Source organism: Pipistrellus hanaki, assembly GCF_964339955.1.
Source record: "Pipistrellus hanaki genome assembly, chromosome: 2".
Classification (NCBI taxonomy): domain Eukaryota; kingdom Metazoa; phylum Chordata; class Mammalia; order Chiroptera; family Vespertilionidae; genus Pipistrellus; species Pipistrellus hanaki.
In genome coordinates, this window is record NC_140504.1 from 139,060,237 (window position 1) to 139,082,655 (window position 22,419).

General features: G+C 43.7%; 1 protein-coding gene across 5 annotated transcripts in view; it reads right to left on the reverse strand.

The window, feature by feature from the left end:
• Positions 1 to 5,887, reverse strand: part of LMO4 (LIM domain only 4) — a 42,926-nt gene extending 37,039 nt beyond the window's left edge. Inside the window, exons 1-2 of one of the 5 annotated variants that reach the window (XM_084871911.1) lie at positions 5,474 to 5,837; positions 2,299 to 2,537 (exon numbers count right to left, since the gene is read on the reverse strand). In XM_084871911.1, the coding sequence (XP_084728037.1) occupies positions 2,299 to 2,534 (236 nt within the window). In that variant the 5' untranslated portion in view covers positions 2,535 to 2,537; positions 5,474 to 5,837. Of the gene's footprint in view, positions 1 to 2,298; positions 2,538 to 2,751; positions 2,897 to 2,976; positions 3,098 to 5,473 lie in introns of those variants that run through there. The other 4 variants (XM_084871910.1, XM_084871912.1, XM_084871913.1 and 1 more) reach the window with 4 other exon arrangements.
• Positions 5,888 to 22,419: the final 16,532 nt, after the last annotated feature.

Sequence of the window (22,419 nt, forward strand, 5' to 3'; positions counted from 1 at the left end):
TGGACTGCTCCGCCCTTCAGTGACCCTCCATGGGGACTAGGAAGCTCCTCCAACAAGTGTCCTCCTGCAGCGAGATTCCTTCCGGAGGAGGGGTACCTGAGAGGGAAAGGGTAGTGCAGGCCTCCCACCTTTCCACTCTTCTGGCATCTTGATGGGCACAGGGAGGAAAGGACTTCAGAGATTCCTTAAATTGGTTGGTGAAGACTGTCAGCTGCCGATAAGCCCTGAGCTGATGAGTTTGAGGCCATCCATTTGGTAGAGCTAGAACTCATCCCTCAGACACAGATCTAAAAGGCTTCCCATGACAGCACCTAGTTCAAGAACAAGCCGGGCTCCAGCTTTCAAATTCAGAGGAAAAAGGAAAGGAAGGGCCCAATTAATAAGGCTCGGCCGGCACACACACATCCTCTACCGCTCCGTTAAGCCACCCGAGAACAACAAATGGGCATTTATATCTGGCCTCAAGTGTAGGGAAAGGAGCGGAGAGTCCCAGGAACCCACTTGCCTAAACTTGTCCTGAGGGAATGCAAGTGGACCCATCTTCTTTTTAATTAGTGGTAATCAGAAGCAGAGGTTTTTTGAAGGCACTTGGGAGAAGAGATGAATCTGTACCATTCACCGTGTCTGAACAGCACTGTCAATTTTTCCACTTCAAACCACCGTCCTTTCTTACCACAGTTTTGTTCTCAATTTAATTGCAATACTGTCAAAGCTCATGGCACCGCTTGGAAGGAGGACCAGAAAGCACTGCACTCATGCTCCTGCTGGTTTTCCAACATTTACCTCTAAAAGAACACTTAGTGAAATTAATGCTGCCATCTTAATTTCTCAGTAAAAGCCCTCTCCCATCATGTATTTCTTTTTACTTGGCTGATTGAGGATGCCAGCAGAGTGGACACGGGTTGCTTCACTGGAATAATCAAATGTCATTTCGCTCCATCGTTTTACACTAAGGGCATCACTGGGGTAAAATATACACACACTCCGCTCTGAACCACACAGGGATCCTTTTCAGTTTTAAATGCAGAGCGAGGGAGTCACAATGGAGCCAAACTTTGAACAAAATATCTCGTCCACTGATGTGCTGCCATTGGGGGGAAAAAAGAACAAAATTCCCTACTAATCACCGTAAAGAAAATGGTGTAGAGCAGACATTTAAATAGAAAGCAATTCCTTTTAAAAGTGAGCGGTTCTTGAGCTTGAGCATTTCTCTAGTATCAACGGTGCGCGTGGTTTTTTTTTTTTTTTTTAATTACTGGATGTTGAAACAAAACACCTCCTAAGAAGCATTCATGTGCATCAGTCTATCAAACCATTTACTCAAATTAAATGTGTAATCCTTCAAATGCCTCCTTTCAAATTAATGAGTTTAAGTAGCTTGAGTTCACCTGAAAAGATCCTATAGGCACCTGACCTCCTGAATTCTTTCCATTAATTGCACTGAAACTTGTTGGAAAAGACTGCTTACACTGCCATATGAATGTTCCTATACATTGCTTTAAAATGCAAGATTAGTATATTCTATAGTCTCTTTCCCTGAGTCCTCTTTTGGGAACCAAGGGTAATGACACAAATGACAACAATAAACCCCAAATATGGATATCCCTCAATAGTCAAAAGCTACAGATTCTACATCACAAACCACACACTAACACTGAGCAGCACAAGCGTCCAAGGAACAGGACATAAAGAGAAGCGTTACCATTAAGTTTTGGCGTTGTCTTTTCCTGTAAGCATTACAAGTCTTTAAACTGATGGGTACTCAGCATTTTTCACAAGGAGACACAGCACAAAGAATTGGATCAGTTTTACACGCATAAAAAGTTTAAAGGTGCTTATGTAAATAGCATAATCAGCCACCGCATTAGGCAAATCATTTCTCACTAATTTCGCTTTTAAATCAACCTTTTGTCTCCATTCTATGTAGATCCCTACCTTGCCTTAAGAAAGCATCTTAACTCTCACTTGAAGTGTTTTCTTTTTAGCAGAGGGTCCGGTTGGGGCTGACCCCTTAAAAATTCTGGTCCCCGGGGTGCCCAACTTTTGCACACTTCGCGGCACCAGATGGGCAGTTTTTATTTAGTATAGCATCCGCCATTCATTTGCCATTAAAAAAAAATTCGAAGATTAACCCATGCCTCTTGAACCCCTTCAATTCAGCCAACCAGCAGGTTCCTGAGGTGAAGACTACCATATCTTCTCCTAAGAGCTCTGCTCCCTTTCGGTAAAAACCCTTGGTAACCTTTGGCCTTGCCACTGCTCTACTTTCCCATCTTGGGAAGGGCAGCCAAGTCTTACCTAATGTAGTCATTTCTGCAAAGGATCATGCCGCTCTTGGTGTAGCAGGACGTGCCGATGTCGCCCAGCTGCGCCTGGCAGCAGGAGCACTTGAGGCAGCGGCTGTGCCAGTAGCTGTCCATGGCATAGAGCAGAAAGCGGTCCGCGATCTTGCCCCCGCAGCCTGCGCAGCGCTTCCAGGAGAGGGAGCCGGCCGTCACCGGGGGCGGCTGCGAGCTGCTGCCCGGGTTCACCATGGTCTGCAGAAGGCGGGAAGGGGGAAAGGGAGAGAAATAACAAAACAAAAAACACGGGCGATGCAAAAGTTAGTAAGTGCCTGCCTCGGGAGCTAGCGGAACAGTTCTCCCCGCCCAGACCTGCTGGAAGGAAGCAGCAGCGGGGCAAGGGCGGGAAGGAGGGTGCGGGGAGAGAGGGGGAAGGAGGGAGGCTCGCCGGCAGCAGCCGCCTGTTTACTTTTCTCAAGCTTTGTTCTGAGGCCACGAGCTCCTCTCAACTTTCCAGCGCTCACCGCCGCCGCTGACAATTCCAGCTCGGGGACTGTCAAAACTCCGAGAGCCAGGCTGGGCTGCGCGCTCCTCCCCTCGCGGCGCCTCCCCCCGGCCCCCGCCTCCGCCCACCGCCCTCCCCTCCCCTCCCCGGGCCGCCCGCCTCCAGCAAATGAGGGTCAAACCCACCCACCGCCGCGCCCGGCCCCTCCCCGGCCCCGGCCGAGCCCCGGGAGCGAGCCGAGGGGAGCGGGGAGGCGGCCTCCGCCGGAGCCACGTTCCCTCCCGGGCTCTGCCCACCCGGGGAAGTGCAGCTGCAGTTCACAAGTTGGAAATAGTTGGGTTTTCCGAAAGGGGAGGGAGGAACGGAGGAACGGAGGGACGGGCCGAGGGGAGATGGAGAGCATGGTGGTGGTGGTGGTGGGAGGGGAGCGGGGACCCGAGAGGGAGAGGAAGGGAAGGGAAGGGAAGGGGGGGGGGGGGGCGGGGGCGGTGTGTATAAAGTTGCGAAACTGGTTTTTCGTATTTTAAACAGCACCTTTTCACATGCCATTGTGGTGACCGCCATCTCCCATTATTGTCCCAAATCTCATTTCATTTTGAAGATCAAGGAGTTGTTTTCTCTGGGTTTTCAGGACGCAGGCAAGCATAATAGATCATTGAACTTTAGGATGCCTGTTAACTTCCTCTACAAACACTCTCCACTTTGGTCTCCCTAATCTGCCCTTGATCAGCAATTTAAATGCTAAAGCTTTGTTCCTCCAAAGGGGTGGGGAGGGGAGGGTTGGGGGGAGGGGAGGGGTACAGATAATATGGGAGAAGGCACCGTATTCAAGGATGCACAAGTTCCAGGCGAGCCAGTCCAGCTGCTGTCACCAAAAACTGCTTTTAAAACATGCCCCCCTCTTCCTAATGAACGTCATGAGAGAAGCAACTGGGGTGTAATATGGGAATCAATTTATAAAGCTTAGCCTTAAACCGATTAATTTGTTGCCTCCAACCCGGAGTCCAATAAAGTCCCAGTGTTCCTCCAGTCACTTATTCTATAAAAAGATCAAGTTATTTACTGCCAATTAAGCAGCCTGTTTTGTCTTTGTCCTCTGTAAGCCGAGAGTGTGGGCTCCCTCCGGCTCCCAGCTATCTGCTCAAGACATTCAGCTGATACCTCAGGAGGGAGAGGGCGAACTTTGCCTGTCCCCGGCCCAACTTGGCTGCTGAGAAGAGAAAAAAAAAAAGAAAAAAAAAAAGGAGGGGAAGGGAACGAAACAAGAACTCGGGTTCCTTAAATAGGCCGATTTTAAACACATTTCCTCCGAAAGAGTCCCGGAACGTGTGTCCAGAGACCGCACAATAAACCAGAATAAGAACTGCACCAATTAAGCTGTAACAAAACCCTGAGACTTTGGAAACAAGACCACTCTAAAACCCATTAGCATTGCATTTATCCGAATGCATCATACCTTTATGTAAATTGATTTATCTGATGCATTTACTCGAGGAATTGCTTTTTGTTACAATTTCAAGCCCTAACCCAAATGAATCTGCATTTCCTGCCCTGGGTCTTTAAACTGTTTCTCCCCCCCCCCCCCGCCCCCCAACGTTTTAATCGCTCCGAATTCCTTTTTAAAAGGGGAGAGGGAGGGAGGAGATGGCAAGTCTTTCCCCGCCCCCCTCTTTGGTGAGAGGTAAATATATATGTATATTTTTTTTGAAAAGGAAACATTACACTGAGAAAAGCATCCAGTAACCCCATTAGCTAAAGCTCTTAAGGACAAGCAATACCTTAATGCTGATTAAATCTAAAAGAGATGAATCAAGAGGACTGACCAGAAACTGACTCCCCTGATAACTAAGGACGGGCCCTCATCAAGTTTCATTTAGAGTTGGAAAAAAAAAAAAAAAGAAGAAGAAAGCTTTTAAGTTAAATAGGCTTATACTCTTAGTAATTACATAGCCAAGCAATTTAGGTCCTGGGATAGTCAGTGAAATAGAAAGCAGAACTGGCAGCTAGAGGCAAAATCTGCCCCCCTTTTAACAGCGTCTCTGGTGTTTTTTAATGGAGACCAAGGGAGGGACAAACGCAGAGCTGGCAATTTGTAGCACAAAAATGGATGCTTAATTCATGTCTTGATTTTAATTAGGTGATCCACCGGGTTTCTCCTGGATTGGAACAAAAGACTTGCAAACCAGGAGGAAATGTTTTTTTTTTGTGGTTTTTTTTTTTAAAGACCCAGCAATACGGAACCCTGCTCACTTAGATCCTTTTTTGCCACTGTTTCAAAAACAGTGTTTCCTAGAGGAGGTTGGGGAGGAGGAGGGTCGTGCCTATAACCACCGCCCCCCCCTCCCCAACACTACTTCTCACACTTAAACCCTCCATCCAGCGCCCGCTGCTGCCTTCCCCTTAGGAACCGAAAACCTCCCCACCCCCTCCGAGGTCCTCCCCAGCCCGGGCTCCGAGAACCCTTTTGTAAGCAGGAACCGCTACAAAGCGGCGGCCGGCGCTGCCCTCCGCGCCGGCTCGCAGGCCGGCCTCGGTACTTTCAGACTCGCGCATTCTCCAAGCCAGCGCATTGTTGACTTGCAATCTGGGACGGTCCAGGGGGAAGGAAGCCCCAGGACACTGCGCCGGCCCCCGGCGGTCCCCTCCTCCCGCCCCCCGGCCCGGGCTCCCCGGCTGGTCCCCTTACCTGCTTCTCCCCTATATTGCAACACTGCGAGAGGCGGCGGCGGCGGCGAAATGCGAGCGAGCGGAGCCGCTCGGCTTCCAAGGAAGGGGCGCCTCGGCCGGAGGGAGGGGGAGCACTTGCAGAACCAGGAAAGGGGAGGATGGGGCTACGGGCTTTTTTTTTTTTTTTTTTAACGCGTTGCTCTGAAGCCGGGCTGGGGGGGATCCCCGCGTCCGCGGCAAGCGGCCGGGCACAGAAGTGTCCGTCTCAGTCCTGGTCCTCCGTCCGCCTCCGGCTCCGCGCGAGCAGCGGCGGAGGGAGCCCTCGGCCCGCGCGGCGCGGCTCAGACGCGGGCGCAGCGGCAGCAACTGCTGCAATCGCGGCTGCAAGTTTGGCAATGTGGCTCCACTTTGTAGCTTCCCCGCCCGGCGCCCCCGCCCCCGCCCGCGCCCGCGCCCGCGCCGCCCGCTCCTCCTCCTCCGCCGCCGCCGCCTTCCTCCCTCCCGCGCGCCCGCTCGCTCCGGGCCGGCGGCGGCCGCACGGCCGAGCCTCCTGCGCCTCCGGCCGCGGAGCAGCCGCTGCAGAAACAACAGCTCCGGGAGCGGCGGGTGCGGGTGCGGGGACCGGGGGGCGGGCCGCCGGGAGGCGGGGAGGGAGCTGCGGCCGCCGGGCCCGGCGCGCGGGAGGCTGCGCCGCTGCCGGGGCTGCTGCCCGGGTCGCCGCTGCGCTGCTCGGCGGCGGCGCTGGCCTCGGGCGGGCTCACTCGCTGCCTCCGCGCCCCGCACACATGTGTTACTGACAGAGCAGAACCCCAACTCCTCCCCGGCCCCGCCGCCGACGTCAGCGGCCCGCAGCCACTGGGCGGCCGGGTTGTTCAGGCGGAATAATAAAACCTGCCAATCCGGGCCGGGACAAAGGGAGGCCTGGAACGAGACTCTGGGGGCGGGGGGAGAGGAGCCTGGCGGCGGGGCGGCCGCGGGAGGAGAAGGGAAGGAGGGCCGGGTTGCGGGGAACTGGACGCCGGAGACCCGCCCGCGCTGCCCGGGGTCGGCGGTGGAGGCGCGGGGAGCCGCACCTGCCTTCCGAGCGCGCGGGACACTGGGGACCCGCGCCCGTGCGCCCCTGGGGGATCGACCTCTCCTGCAGTGGAGGCGCGAGCCAGAGGAAACTTCACCTCTTTCTCAGAAATGGGTCTTTTTTTTTTTTTTTTTTTTTTTTTTTTTTCCTGTTTGTGGGAGAAAACTCTTCCCCAAGTCTAAGGGCGGCGGGCTTCACACACACACGCAGGAGAGGTGGTTTAAAAAAAACAAATCCACGGTGTTGGAGATAGATGAACCTGGCAGAAGTTTAGTTAACAAGGGAAAACCAGTAAGGGAACCAACAGATCCTACATACTGCTTGCTTAACCCCCCCTTCTCATTAACCCGAGTACAAACCAAATGCCTAGTAGGCACTTCATAGGTATTTTTTTTTTTATCAATTGTTGGTGATAAATAGACCACCATCCTTATTTCTGAGGTTGAGGAAAGAGCCTTGCTGGTCTATCCATCCTGTTGTGGAGGATGAGAGGCCGAATTCCTCGGGGCCCTCCAAAGCAATGGACAGTAATTGCAAAATCCGCAATCTCACCGCCGCTGGAGAGTAAGAAAGGTCACTTCCAGTATAAATCACGTTTTGAGGAATGCTTTTTAGGGTACTAGCCTGGCAGTCTCTTTCCAGGGCCGAAGTTCAGCCTAGATGCTTGAATACCTAGTCATTCAACTTGATCTTCTGTGCCAAATAGGTTTAATAAATCCCTGATCTGAGGCTAATATTAGGTCTGATTATTATTATTAAGTTCCAGAGAGGTTTTTCTGGTGGAAATTATCATGAAAGTGCAAAGCCCTTCTGCTAAGTGTCATTAAGTAAAACCAGCCTTGTGGGACAAGTTTTCATATTGTATTACACAGCACTGCCGGATTGAGAAAAAGGAACCTGCAGGAGAATCTAGCTAGACAGTGCAGACGTTAAGCGCCTCTGGTTTTTGTGTCTGAGTGGAGATTTCTATCTTTCAAACCATCAGAACAAAGCTGCAGAAGAAATAGTAATCATTGCCTATAACGTGGAGCAGAGGACCTTTTAAATACCTAGTTGAATACTCATTTCTTTATACTTCTAGCACCAAAATTAAATTAATTTTATTGATTGGTATTTAAACTTGCATTTTTATGATCAAGGGCTCATACGAAAAACAGGTTTTTTTTTTTAATCATTAAAACTATAGTAGTAATTAAAATAATCCCGTACTGCAAACAGCTGCAGATGGGTGTGATTAAAGAAGGTCAACTTAAAAGATGTAATATTCCTTGAAGGTTAGTAAGGAAAACTAAGTTAAACCAAATGAGGAAAGGAACCCCACGAACAAATAATGCACACATTTTAATTCCCTGGTTCAGTGTTCATTTGTTAGTAATTTATAATAGTCAAAAAGAGATGACACAAGATCTTAACTTACGATTTGTCATGTACAAATAAGTTTCCTCCTCCAGGCCTTAATAATGTTGTCATCATCTATAAGTTAGGGAATTAAACAAAACTTTCTCCTTTTTTAAAAAATTATTTTCTTATATGGAACACAATACATTGTTCTGTAATGGTGCGGTACTTTAAGTGTTTCCTGAAGTATTAATGCTACAATAAAATCTTTAAAAGGAAATGTTGGAGATTTAACCAGGCACATGTTCAGGTATCACCAAGTGATTCCCCAAAAGGATCCCCGTAGTTTCTATGGAAGGAAAGGAGAAAATGATGGATAAAACTTTGAATATAGAACTCTAGTCTAGAAAGGGCCTAGCAGGTGGTTTTGGTGTTAGTACTATTCTGTGTGTAGTGAGATCCTTACATATGTCCTGGTAAATTAGCGTGAGTGGCGTATATTACCAGAGAGCTTTATTTGCTGATGTTGTGGTTATAGAAATACAAAAGCGATAATGGCTAACAGTCTCTTCTGAGAGGTAGGGAGTAAATGCATTCACTGTAATCAAAATTCAGGTGTACTTTAACCACAGCGCCACCACTGGGCGATTTTTATTTTTGCATCCTTTGCATTTTGCAGTCCATCCTCTTCTGAAGAGCAAAATTTGTGGTATGAAATGCTTGAATGAAAAAGCAGCGTCAATCTTTTATTTCAACTGGTGCTAAACACACGCGACTTCATTATGGGTAGGTGATTTCTCTATTCAGGTATTCTTCAAACAAATATAAAACAGTGTTCAAAGGAGTAATTCCGGTATATAGTAAAATTACCTGAATTCAAAATAATCACCTTATATTGTGCCTAGAAGTTTCAAGAAAACTCTGCTGGCACCATACATTCATCATTCAGCCTGCTTACCTACAATGAGAAATACGAGTACATTGCTTTGGAAAAGAAAGAGAAACTCAAATTGTTTCTTTCTTGAGTCTTAAAGGTAGAAACGCTGTTGATGCTAGATTGAACTGTCATTTCCCCTATTTGCTCCCAAATTGTATGTCTGTACCTTCCCTTCTTCTTATTTAAGTCCTTCAGTCATAACCATGTTTCCGTTCTCCAAGCGACAGTTCTCTAAGGCTCTCCCATGGACTGACAGAGGTTCCACACAGACTCATGTTGCCTACACACCTTGAGCACAGCCAGACAATGTGATACTGAAATGGCAACCTTCAAGACAAAGTCCCCCAGCTCTTTCTCAAGAAAAAATATTTTATCCTTTTAAGGTCAATGCAGAACTGGTTGTGAAGGCAGTTTTTTTGTTTTGTTTTGTTTTGTTTTGTTTTGTTTTAGGGAGAAAATTTTAAAAAATATAATCTGCCTACCTTTATTGCTGCCATCACATAGATCTCTTGAAATCTAAAGGTTCAGCCAAGATGAATCAGCAAGATTGAGTCTAGGACAACAATTCCAAAAGGTTAAAGAGTGGAGAGAAGAATCAGGAAAGGCAGTTACCTCATCAAAAGAAGTAAAGAGGAAACCCAAGGAGGAGGAATGGCAGTTAGGTCCCTGCCAGCTTTGTATGATGTTGTTGGCCGGGGGTAGTACCGCACAATAAACAGTCAGGTAGACTGCGGCAGCATTTAAGGATAGAGGTTTAACCCTGGGTTGGTGGCTCGGTTTGTTGGAGCATTGTCCCATACACCAAAAGGTTTTGGGTTCGATCCTGGTCTTTTTTAAAAAAGGATAGGGGTTTATAGAAACTCAACATATCAAGAAACTGTATTTCAAAGAACTATACTCTGGTTTTAAATATTGATAATATTAGTTTAAGTCTTTTAAAATCCCTAACCAATATTTCACTACATGTTTCCTGTGATAAAAGAGTTAGATAGTTACTATATTAGAACATTCTTGTGGTTTTTTTTTAATTTATTTATCTATTTATTTATTTATTTACTAGAGGCCCAGTGCACAAAATTCGTAAAATGGTAGGGTTTCTAGCTGCTGCTGTCTGAGTACTCCCTTCCTTTCTCTGGCTGGCCCCCTGGTGGAACTTCTGCAAGAACTCCCAGTCGAGGAAACAATTTGCATACTATGCTTTTATAATATAGGATTCATGTTTTTTAATCTTCACCCAAGGAATGTTTCTACTGATTTTAGATAGAGAGGAAGGAAGAGAGAACGAGATAAACAAAAGCAATGGGAGAGAGAAACATTGATGGGTTGCCTCCCTCACATGCTATGATGGAGGGCTGAACATGCAATGTGACTTAGAATCCAATCCAATCCATGCCCCTTTGGAACATGCTCCAGCTAACTGAGTCACACCGGTCAAGGAGTCTTTGTTTTTTTTAAGCAATCCAAATATCCACATTTGGTAAATGTTCCATCAAATTATATTAATCAGTATTTAAGAAGTTCTATCCTAACCTCCTTTTTATAGGGTGAAAAGCATAGTGAAATAGAGTTGTTACAATACAATAATTAGAAGATCACTGAGGAAACTGAAACAGCATTGATATTGTGATAAGAAAAATAATTTAACATTTGATTTTTCTTTTAATTATTCTATTGGATTAGGACATTCTATTGGAAACTCCTAAATATGATGGGAAAGTTGAAAAAGATGATGGCAAAAAAGGAAATATGTCTCTGAGAACTATTTTGATTGACATACCAAGGCCACATTTTATAATGGCAAGAAATGACACTTTCTTCACATATATTAATTGAGGTAGGAACAGGACTTTTAAAATCCCCCAGATCTGCCTCACAGCTATCAGTAAATCTTGTTATATGAATATGCTTCATACTGATGATATCATAGGGAAAATATTTGGTTTATTGATACTACCTACTTCCAGGACTGAATTCTGTCAACAATATTCAAACACAAGTGATATTCTACATCTATTATTGCAAGTAAATTATCAGACTGTATACGTGAGTATATTAAATGTTCATTAGGATCTTCTAAATGATCTAGTGGGTTGACAGGCAATGCTTATTAAAGCCGAGTTACATTTTATTATGGATAAATTTAATTTTGTAATAGTTACAAAGGAGTGTATGTAGATGTCTGGGCCATTTGTGTATATATGAGGTGGTTGTTACTAAAATATATATTAAAATTATAAATCCAGTAGAAAAATAGCAATTCCATTTAACATTAATTACAGTTCCCATCCAAGATGATAAAAATGAGCATATATTGTTGGAGAAACTAAAGCATTAAAACATAATTCATTCCCCCTTATGTTCCCACTAATTGTTCTTGGTAAAAGAAAGGCTAATAATTCAAAAATTTTAAGTTACCAAAACCACGTGTGTGTGTGTTTTTTGTTAGTGTCACTTTTAATTATAGTATTGATATAATTAAGCACTTTCTCTATGTAGATTTGTAATAAGATGTAATATTTTAAAGTATAATACTGGTTTCTATTTGCTCACACAAAAAAGTTGATGAAAATATGATAATATTTATTCATCTAATTATAATGAATGACCCTGGTGGAATTAGGGGAGTTCAATCCATAGCTGTCCATAGACATGAAAAACACACATTTCTGCTCTATACAGTGCCATAAATTTTTTAGAATAAAAAGAACAACCAGATATGGATTTTTTTAAATAATAAAATTGGATAACTCAATTGACTAAAATGTGTTCCTTCCACGCAGAGGTACACATTATAACGTCATCATTTATATTTCTCAACATAAATCAAATTTCATAATAAAATTGTTTTTGATGAATCACCACTTCTTTTCCAGCTTCAAAACATTCTGACAGAGAAAGCAAATTTGTCGATTTCTCTATATGATAAGAAATCACTGAAAATATATTTAAGACTTTTAGTCTAAGATGATAATTTGGGGGGGATTCTTTAATATATATATATATATATATATATATACATACACACACACACACACACACACACACACTCTCAAGTGATGCCATTTAAAATTTTAGGAAGACAACTCAAGAATAAAGTAGAGTTTCTTTTCAGCGTTTTTTGTTGTTGTTGTTGTTGTTGTTTTTAGAGCCATCTGTTGTGCTGTCTGACAATAAATAAGGCCAGGAGAAGTCATTACAGAACAATACGCTGGAAACAATTCACTTCAAAGAAAGAATGAAAACTTAAACAACGCTACCTTCATACATGTTTGTTCTAATTAGAGGGTTAAAACATCCAAGCATTGTACCCAGATGCCTCTCTTTTCTCTATTTTTATTGCTTTTCTCCACTGAGATTACATTTAACACTGCATTGAAATTCCTACTTACTGCTGTGTCCAGTAGTAAATCCTGGCACATTATTAGAATATCTGCCCTGTTATCAGCTCAGTCAGGGAATGAATTATTGACTATAACTCATTGCTGGGAAGACTACGTATGACACTCCAGTGAAGTTTTGATAATTTCTAGAAGTCATGGTAATTTATGGAAAGGGGTTTTGATTGATCTCCCACCACCTATTTTGCACCTATCAGTAAATAGGACACATATTGATGGCCTACTTGAACTATAATACATTAACAATATGGGAATTCACAACTTAAGCTTTTTTTCCCAGTACAATTTCTATTAAAACAGTAACTCAGTTTCTATTAATTTTCTTCTTTGTGATTTATCCATGGGAATGAGGAATCATAGACCTAGACTACTGAATGCATAATATCAGTATTCTAAAATTATTTAAATATTAGTGGCCTGGTGCACAAAATTCATGCATGGCTAGGGTCCCTAGGCCTGGCCGGCTATCAGGGCAGATCTGGGCCTTCTGGCTGCTGGTAGGAGCCTTCCTTCATTCCATACCACTTCCTGGTGGTCAGTGCATGTCATAGCGAGTGATTGGTCTCCTGGTCAAACTCCCATGGGGACAATTTGCATATTAGGCTTTTAGATAGATAGATAGATAGATAGACAGACAGACAGACAGACAGACAGATAGATAGATATCCTCATTTGTAGCCATTTGAAAAGATAGCCCTGAGACCATTGGAACAGGTGAGTATAGAGCAAAACGTAGACTGAAAGATTTTACAGTGTCTTCAAGTGTTAGCATATAGATGATGGAATAAAAGAGAATCTTTATAATTAACAGATAGTAAGCAAGTTGTCATTTGAAAGGATGTTTGTAGTACATTTGATATAAAATTTACAAATAACATTTAATGTGATATAGTTAGCACTTTAAAGTCCATTTTTCAGAACACTAACACAAATCATTAGCAATTACGACTTTCTTTTAATTTAGGTTTGTTTTTTTCCTGTCTCATTTTTGCTACATTCTACAAATTTAATTATTTTTCAGTGTAAACTCTACTAACTGGACAAATGTTTCCCTATTTCTTTACTGAGTTTTCATCATCATAATTTCATTACTGTTTTATTTACTACAATTGCTTCCTAGAAAAATAACCCATATTTTCAACTATTAATATAGGCCATGCAATATAGCAAATAATATAAATAATAAAGTTTAATGGTTATTTTCTAGATGACATTTAAAGCATGTCTAGATTTCTAGCAATTTCAACTTATTCTCAAATACTATTTAGTAATCTGATACAAAAGTAATGGTGTCTCTTCGCCAGCACAGTAAAGATTGGGGGTGGGTAACTTGACTGAGCACTTGGGTTAAAGAAAATAATTCTTTCTTCATTTTATCTTAATTTAGTAGCTTCTAGCAGTCATATAAACAATCTCAAAATTAAAAGATAATGTTAATGGAAGAGTCTGTTGTCATAGGATAATGGTTTCCTGCTGCTAGATTAATGCAGTGGCAATAATACTGGAGCAGTTATTGAAAATAAGGGGAAGACAAAGCCAGAAGAGATTTATGTTTTAAGCAGGTGTCATGGATTCTAGACACTATTGTGTTACAATTATTTGGTTTCACTTTTGCCAAATGGCAGATAGAGAATTATCTCTTTTTCCTGATGGATGTGGGTGACGGAATGATTTTTGCTGGTAGCCCCATGACCAAAGAATACATTTTTTCTAGCTAGAGGAACAGATGCGTGTGATTCTTCCATCAGCAAGCACCTTATAAAGGCTTCCATTTAGAGAAACAAACATAAAAAATGCACAAATAAATGTGTCCTTTACAAAAAACAAAACAAACAAAAAAAAACCAAGCATCTACTTAATAATCACTCTAGAAACATTAATTAACACACACACACCCCCAACATTGACACCCCAACCATGTTATAATGCTATAATGCTATAGCAAGCCCTGGCAATGGCCTATAGGACAAAGCTATATCCATGGATGTCAGCCACTGCAGCCAACTATCCTGGACTTATTTCTTTGAATACATACGATAATTTTGGACCATTCATGTGGCATCCTCACAGCATTGTGGTAGTTAGAATTCTAAGATGTTCCCAGGATTCCCACCCCCTGTGGGAACAGCATCCCTTATCCCTGAGTGTGGACCTGACTTACGATGGTGAGCACTTTCTAACATATATCAATATATATTTATTTACTTCAGAGAGGAAGGAAGAGGGAGAGGAAGATAGAAACATCAATGATGAGAGAGTATCATTGATCGGCTGCCTTCTGCATACCCTCTACTGGGGATTGAGCCCACAACCGGCATGTGCCCTTGACTGAAATCAAACCTGGGACCCTCCAGTCTGCAGGCCAATGTTCTATCCACTGAGCCAAACCAGTGAGGACAGGTGAGAACTTTTAAAAGAGGGTCTAAAGGTCAGAATGGAAGAAGTAAAGGAGATTAAAGGAACTGCCATATGTGAGAGACATCATGGAAGGGACCTATGGCAAGGCCCTAAAGGTAGCTTCTAGAGCTGAGAGTGGTCCTCAGTCAACAGCTGGGACCTCAGGGAATAGGGGCCTCCGTCCTAGAGCTGTAAGCAGGTGGATTCTGGCAACAACCAGTGATCTTGGAAGAGGAACTTGAGCCTCAGAAGAGATGGCAGCCTGGTGAGCTATGGAGCAGAGAACCCAGCTGTGCCATTGCCCAACTTCTTACCCACAGAAACTCTGAGATCACAGGTGGGTGTTGTGTTAAGCCACTAAGTTTATAATACTCTGTTATGCCCCAATAGAAAATTATAATACAAAAGCTGTGAGAAAAAAGGCAAATACCTTCCCTCTAATCTGAATTCTAATGGCTCCTTGTTGTCCCACTCCCCTCCCTGGCAGAACTTAGAGCAAAGAAACTGGAGAGTCCTCATTACTATAAGGTGTGTATCAGTTAGGCTTTGAGTTTATAATCAACAATAACCAACTCATGCACAACTCATGCTCAGTGGCTCATCAGACGGAAATCAAGGTGTCAGCCAGGCTGCCATCTTTTCTGAGGCTCAAGGTTTTCTTCCAAGCCCACTGTATCTTTCATACAGAAATGTGTAAGGGATTCTAGAATTGACATCAGACATGAGGACCAATTTGAGAAAAAGCAAAAACAGAGGTGCTCTTCAGTCATGAAGCAGGATTTCAACAGTAGGCTTTTAGCAGGAACAAGGTGGTTGGTGTGGTGTTGCATTTACAGGAACCTCCAACTGTTCCCATACTTGGGCTCTATTTATTGGGCATTCTCAGGTCATGTGCCTGCCTCCTTGACAAAAGGGAGGAGCAGCCTCTTAAATGTTCATAGTGGGCAAGCCCTGAAAGTCCCCTCTATAGAGTAAGAGAAAGGCAATACCCTAAAAGAAAATAGATACTAGACAATAAAAAAAAAGTGACAAATGTCAGCCAAAATATATGTAGCTAAAAGGAGAAAGCTGGAATTATGGATGAGGGACAGACAAGCACATCCAAAATGTCATAGAAAAGAGTGAATGTTGGGCCACAGGAGATCTCATAATGACCTGAGGAGCAGACTTCTGCAGCACGTGGGGGGCATCGGAACAAATTCTACATCCAAGGATCCAACTGGCTTTCTACAGCTCCCACTCTTGGGTACACTAGACCAACATAGATCAGTCTACCTCTTTTATTGCCTAACTAGTGGCTCAGTGAGCAGATTCATGCACATTGAAAGGAAATTAATTAGGAGAAATATTTTAATATCGCTATTTCCTTTTCTCTATAATAGAAGTGTCAACCAAATTCACAAGCAACATTGATAGATGGAAACACATGCATATGTTTGGCAACAGCAAGAGCTTTATATGTATCATGCATGCACAAGTCAATGTTCATTTTTAAGTTGTCACTGTGCATCATATGTACCGGCCGGTCAGTAGGACGGTCAGATGGATGTATGGTCGGTCAGTTAGCTATATATATATATATATATATATATATATATATATATATATATATATTCATCAATGGCCTACCTGTCACTCAAACGTAAGCACCATCTTTCTCACCTCTTGGGAAGATGTGTCCATGACTGCTTTAGAGAGTGGGGAAGGAGGATATTACTTACACATGTCAGAGTTATTATGACCAAATGTTTAGGAAGGCAGTGGAAGAATGAGCCTGGTAGACACAAGGACATTGAAAGATCCAGATTGTCCTGGAAAGTTTTTCTCAGTGGTTAGAGCACTGGCCCACAGACCAAAGCATTGAGGGTTCAATTCTGGGTCAAGGACACAAAGAACTTGTACAGGTTCAATTCCTGGCCCCAGTCAGGGTGCATGCAGGAGGCAATCAACTGATGTGTCTCTCTCACATTGATGGATGTTTCTCTCTCTCCCCCTCTCTCCCTTCCTCTCTCCCTTCCAAATCTCTCTCTCTCTCTCTCTCTCTCTCTCTCTCTCTCTCTCTCTCTCTCTCTCTCTCTCTCTCTCTCTCTCTCTCTTAAAAAAAAGGAAGGAAGAAAGAAAGATCCATATAGATTATTTTATAGTACAAAAAGACTCTGGTTTTCTTTGTTTTTATTTTTACCTCCATGACAATTTTACTATCTTCTGTTCATTTGTTTATTCAAAAAACATTTATTGAGCCGAAACTGGTTTGGCTCAGCGGTAAAGCGTCAGTATGCAGACTGAAAGGTCCTGGGTTCGATTCCGGTCAAGGGTATGTACATTGGTTGCAGGCACATCCCCGGTGGGGGGTGTGCAAGAGGCAGCTAGTTGATGTTTCTCTCTCATCGACATTTCTAGCTATCTCCTTCCTCTCTGTAAAAAATCAATAAAATATATTTAAAAAACAACATTTATTGAGCACCTACTATGTGCCAACTAGTGTAGAGTGTGCTGCAGATAGAACAGCAAAAAAGCAAAGCCCCTGCTCTTATGATGTTTATAAATTATTGTATCTTCCATGAAGAAAAATGAAGCAGGTGGTACCTTCCATGAAGAAAAATGAAGCAGGATAAAAATGAAAGGCAGCAGTGGGACCCAGTGGAATGGATCAGTGGTAGATTACAGTTTTATATAGTGGAGTCAGGGGATAACATTTGGACAGAGACTTCCTAAAGAAAGTCAAGGAACTATGAATCTGAGGGATTCCAAGAAGAAGCCCCTGCAGAACAAATGCCCTAAGGAGATATGTGCTGGGCAAGGTTGAAAGGCAGGAAGGAGGCAGGGGATCTGGGAATAGCAGGAGAGGAGATCAAGTTTAGATTGGGGCAAACAGGGGCTTGGGTTTTCACCTGCATTGAGAAGGAACACTGTTTGAGGGTTCTGAGCAGAAAAGAGATAGAATCTGATTTGGATTTTGCTGCTGTGTTGAAAACAAACTACAGATTAATTAAGGCACAAGCAAAGAGACCACCAGACAGGAGATTCTGGCAGTCAGTAACCAAACAAGGGATGATTGTGACTTGAACCACAGCAATAGCAGAAGGAAAATGAGTGATCAGATTTTGCATATAGTTTGAATATATGAGGCAGATAGAACCAGGGTAGGTGAATTCATGTGTCTTTCACAGATTTGGGGGGTTTTTTGTGTGTCCTGACAACTATCAATTCAACTATCACTTCCCATTGGCTTCTGAGAAGTGGGGTAGGACACTCCTCCACACACCATCTTCCACCTGACATGATTGCCCTTCCGACACACTGAGTTTATGCAAGAAATAGCCACAGCATTGTTTTTCACTCAAATCTTTCTACTTTTAACTCAGATGGGAGACTAACAAATACTGGACCTCTCAGTGTGTGCTGGACCCAGTCTGGGTTGTTCCCATAAAGCAACTCATTTTATCTTCTTAACAATCTGATATAGTAAGTACCAAGTTCCTCCATTTTAAAATTGAAGAAATTCAAATCATAAAAGTCAAGTGATTGCTCAAGACCAGTGTCAAAGCTGAGGTTCAAAACTTGGAATCCTACAAAACTTTACAAGTTGAAGAAACCATTCACAGCCCATTCCTATTCTCCTAATAAATCAGTGTATGGGCTTCATTTAATAGCCTTGAGCAACCTTAGTTTCTAAATTCATGGCTCTCAACTGTAGATGATTTTGACCCCAAGAGGACATTTGGCAATGTCTAAGTACAATTTTGGTTGTTACAACGGGGGGGGGGGGGGGGGGGGGGGGGGGGGGGGGCGCAGAGAATCACTATGGGCTTGAGTGGATAGAGCCAGGGATGCTACTAAACATCACATAAGGCATAAGAAAGTCCCCTGCAATGAAGAATTAGCCTACCCAAAATACTGATAGTGCTGAGGATAACAAATCCTATTCTAAACCATCCTATCTAATAAAAAGGGAATATGCTGATTGACTGTAACACCCTCACAAAGATGGTGGTGTTCACAGCCAATAAGGAGGGAATATGCTAATTGACTGCTATGTCCTCAAAGATGGCGGCGCCCACAGCCACAAGATGGCAGCACCCAGTCCCTTCAGCTCCACTTGGGCAGCAGGTGTGCAGCACACCTGTCTCCATCTCCAGAGTCTGCCAGGCCCCTTAGCCTCCCAGCTGCCCAGGGCCATCTTGAGGTACAGGCAAGCTTTGGATGGTGGCTGCCCAGCCATCCAGGGCCAGCTCGAGGGACAACCAAACGACTGAAGAAGTAGGCTGTGTGGGGTGACCAGGCCAGCAGGGAGGTTAGTGAGGGATGACCAAACAACTGAACAAGCAGGCTGCGTGGAGTGACCAGGCCCACAGGGGGGTTAATGAGGGATGACCAAATGACTAAATAGCAGGCTGCATGGGGTGACCAGTCTATCCAAATGACTGAACAGCAGGGTGTGGGGCAACTAGGCTGGCAAGGGGACCGTGAGAGGTGACCAAGCTGGCAGTGGGGGCTGTTGGTGGTGACCAGGCCAGCACATAGAGGCAGTGAGGGAAGATCAGGCTGGGGGGCGGGGGGAGCAGTTAGGGGTTACCAGACAGGCAAGTAGGTGAGTAATTAGGAGCCAGCAGTCCACGATTGTGAGAGAGATGTCCAACTGCTGGTCTAGACTGACAGTCTGACTTTCCCCTGAGGGGTCCCATATTGGAGAGGGTGCAGGCTGGGCTGAAGGGACACATTTCCCCCCTCCCCCCCATGCATGAATTTTGTGCACGGGGCCTCTAGTCCTATATAATAACAGGGTAATATGGAAATAGACTGAATGGCAGAACAACCGAACAACCAATTAAATCATAATATGCTAATGATATGCTAAGACTGCTCAACCACTTGTGCACTGATCACCAGGGGGCAGATGCTTCAACCAGTAGGTTAGCTTGCTGCTGGGGTCTGGCCAATCAGAATTGAGCAAGATGGGCCAGACATGCCCTGGAGCCCTCTCTCAGTCCCTTCCTGGCCCAATTGTGGGGTCCCTCAGCCTACTCTGCACCCTCTCACAGGGTGAAGGGTGGGCCCCTGATGGCACATGAAGTTCCCCAACAATGCTGGAAGCTGGAATAGTTACAATCTTGGACCCCTTGGGAGATATCGGATAGCTGGTTTCAACTTGATCCTGCAGGCCACTCCCCTTGAGAGGATTCCAGAAGCAAGGCTTATGGCTGGTAAGTGCTGCAGCAGCGTGATCCTCTCCTAATCAGGACTGATTGGGCACGAGCCCACTACAGGCACAGTGGGACTGGGTTGAGCAGGAGCAGCAGGTAGGAGCTGTAGGCAGCATTGGACTGCTGGTTTCGGCCCAATCCCTGCAGGCCACTCAGAGGGACCCCAGACCTGGTGCACAAATTCATGTATTAGTTATCATATATTAATTATTTAATAATAAGACTGTCATAGTAGAAGTAACATCAATTGTAAAATTTTTATTAAATGTATTTTCATTATGATGCCTTAAAAACGGAGGAAGTGTCTATAGCAAGGACAATTTCAGTGTGTTGCTTGGGGTAAAGCTTACAGCCCTACAGGGAAGTTTTACCCAATATGACCTATGGCACAATGCTCTGTGGATATAAGTTTTCAAGTTTATATATAAAAAAGTTATAGATATGTGGAGTAAAAAGTTTAGTGGCTCCAAAGTGCAAAAGCAAAACTGAAAAATGTTCACAAAGGTTAACTTGACACTTGCAATATATCAATAATTCAATTCTTATATAAGAACACAAATTGTATTTATTGTGGGATGTATTTGATATGATTTTGGTAGATATGCAAAAAGTAAAATTTTCTAAGTGCTACAGAAATCTGATCATAGCCCTACAGTCAATCAGTTTATAGAGTGACAAAAGGAAACCAGACAAGACTGTACCTGAATGAAGTGAGTTCTGAGACATGTCAAGGTTTGAAGGAAGCACATTTGAGGCAGCAAAACCAGCAATTGCAAAGGCTCTGGGGTGGGAATAAGCCTGATATACTCAATGTAAGCTGGCATTGCTAGCATGGAGCAGTAGGAACAGAATGTGTAGCAGATGATGCTGGAGAGAGACAGAGCCATTAGATTTTAATCTGAGCACAATGGGAGGCTGTTGGGAGTGTTACTGGTAAACCGAGTGATGTCATAATCAGATTTTGTTTTAAATTGGCTGGCTCTTGGGGAAGAATTGATGAAAGCCGTGTATGGCAAAATGACAAGTTTACCCTGGGATGCACTCTCTCCTTCCTCTTAGAAATAGAACCCCCAAATTAAACTGTATGTATTTCTGCCTGAAATAAAAGACTACAATTCCCAAACTTCCCTTGCAGCTCCATGGACCATGTGACTATAAGATGTATCAAATAAAAAAAGTGCAGATAGAACTTTTAGGAAAGTGCTTAAAGAAAGCTGATTCAACTAGGCAGGGACTTTTTTTTTTTCTTTTCTTTTCTTTTTGTCTTTGACAATTCCCACTTTCTTGGACCTCAAATGTGGACCTAATGTCTAAAATTTCATCAAGAGATAAACTTGGGGATGGAAGTGATGTACCAGTCTGAAGACTTCTACTGAAATGATGGAGCAGAAAGATAGATAACCTGGTGAAAGGTGGGCCCCTGATGGCACATGAAGTTGCCCAAACAATGCTGGAAGCTGGAATAGTTATTTCCAAACTTAACGTGAGAGAGAGAAATAACCTTGCGTTATTTAAACCACTATTAATTTTTAAAATAAAGAGTTGAAGTCAATTCTAACTGACACAGGAGACAAAAGCAGAAGTGGGAGAGTAATAAAGAAATTACTGCAGTGTGAGAAAAAGTTGGCATGATGAGTGGTGGGAATGGTGAGAAGTGTAGGACTCCAGATATACCCTGTATATAGTGTTAAGAACATAGCTGATTCATTCTGTGGGGGATTGGAGAGAAAGAACAAAATAAGATGACCTCTAGTTTTCTGGTGGGAGCTAGAATGGTGGTTGCCCTTTCCTGAAATGGGGAAAGCTGGGAAAGAGGCAGGATTATGAGTTACATCAAGGTTTTCTTTTGGACATAAACATAATAATAAGGCTGAGATCTCCATTTAACACCCATGTGGTAAAACTGAGAAGTCAGTTAGATCGTTACCTCTGAGGCTTATGGGAGCAGTCTGAGCTGTAGAAAGAAGTTATCGGTATAAGAAGCTATTAAAACCATGAATGAGACCATAGAGAGTGATACAAAAAGGGCCCATGATTGAGCCCTATGGTCATGAAGAGAAGGAAGAGTCCAGTGTGGAACCTGAAAAGTACGAGGCAATAAAGTGGGAGGAGCCGAAACTGGTTGGGCTCAGTGGCTAGAGCATTGGCCTGCGGACTGAAAGGTTTGTTTCCGGCCAAGGGCATGAAATTTGGTTGTGGTCACATCCCTGGTAGGGGGTGTGCAGGAGGCAGCTGATTGATGTTCCTCTCTCATTGATGTTTCTAACTCTCTCTCCCTCTCCCTTCCTCTCTGTAAAAAAATCAATAAAAATATATTAAAAAATAAATAAAGTAGGAGGAAAACCAGAGACCATGTGAGTACCAAAGGAGGACAGGGGTAAGACCTTTAAGTGGTGCTCAGGGGCTAAGATGATGATTGAAAATAGGTGACTGATTTGGCAAGATGTCTTTATTGGGAAAAGAGTGCCAGTGAACTTCCTTCCCCCTTATGTCTCATTGGCTAAAATAAGGTTCTATGCTCAGTCCTAGACCAATCATGGTCAAATCCCTGGGCTGGAGGAAAGAAACACCTTGCCTGGAATCAGTGGATCTCTGACTTGAAAACTGGGAATACAT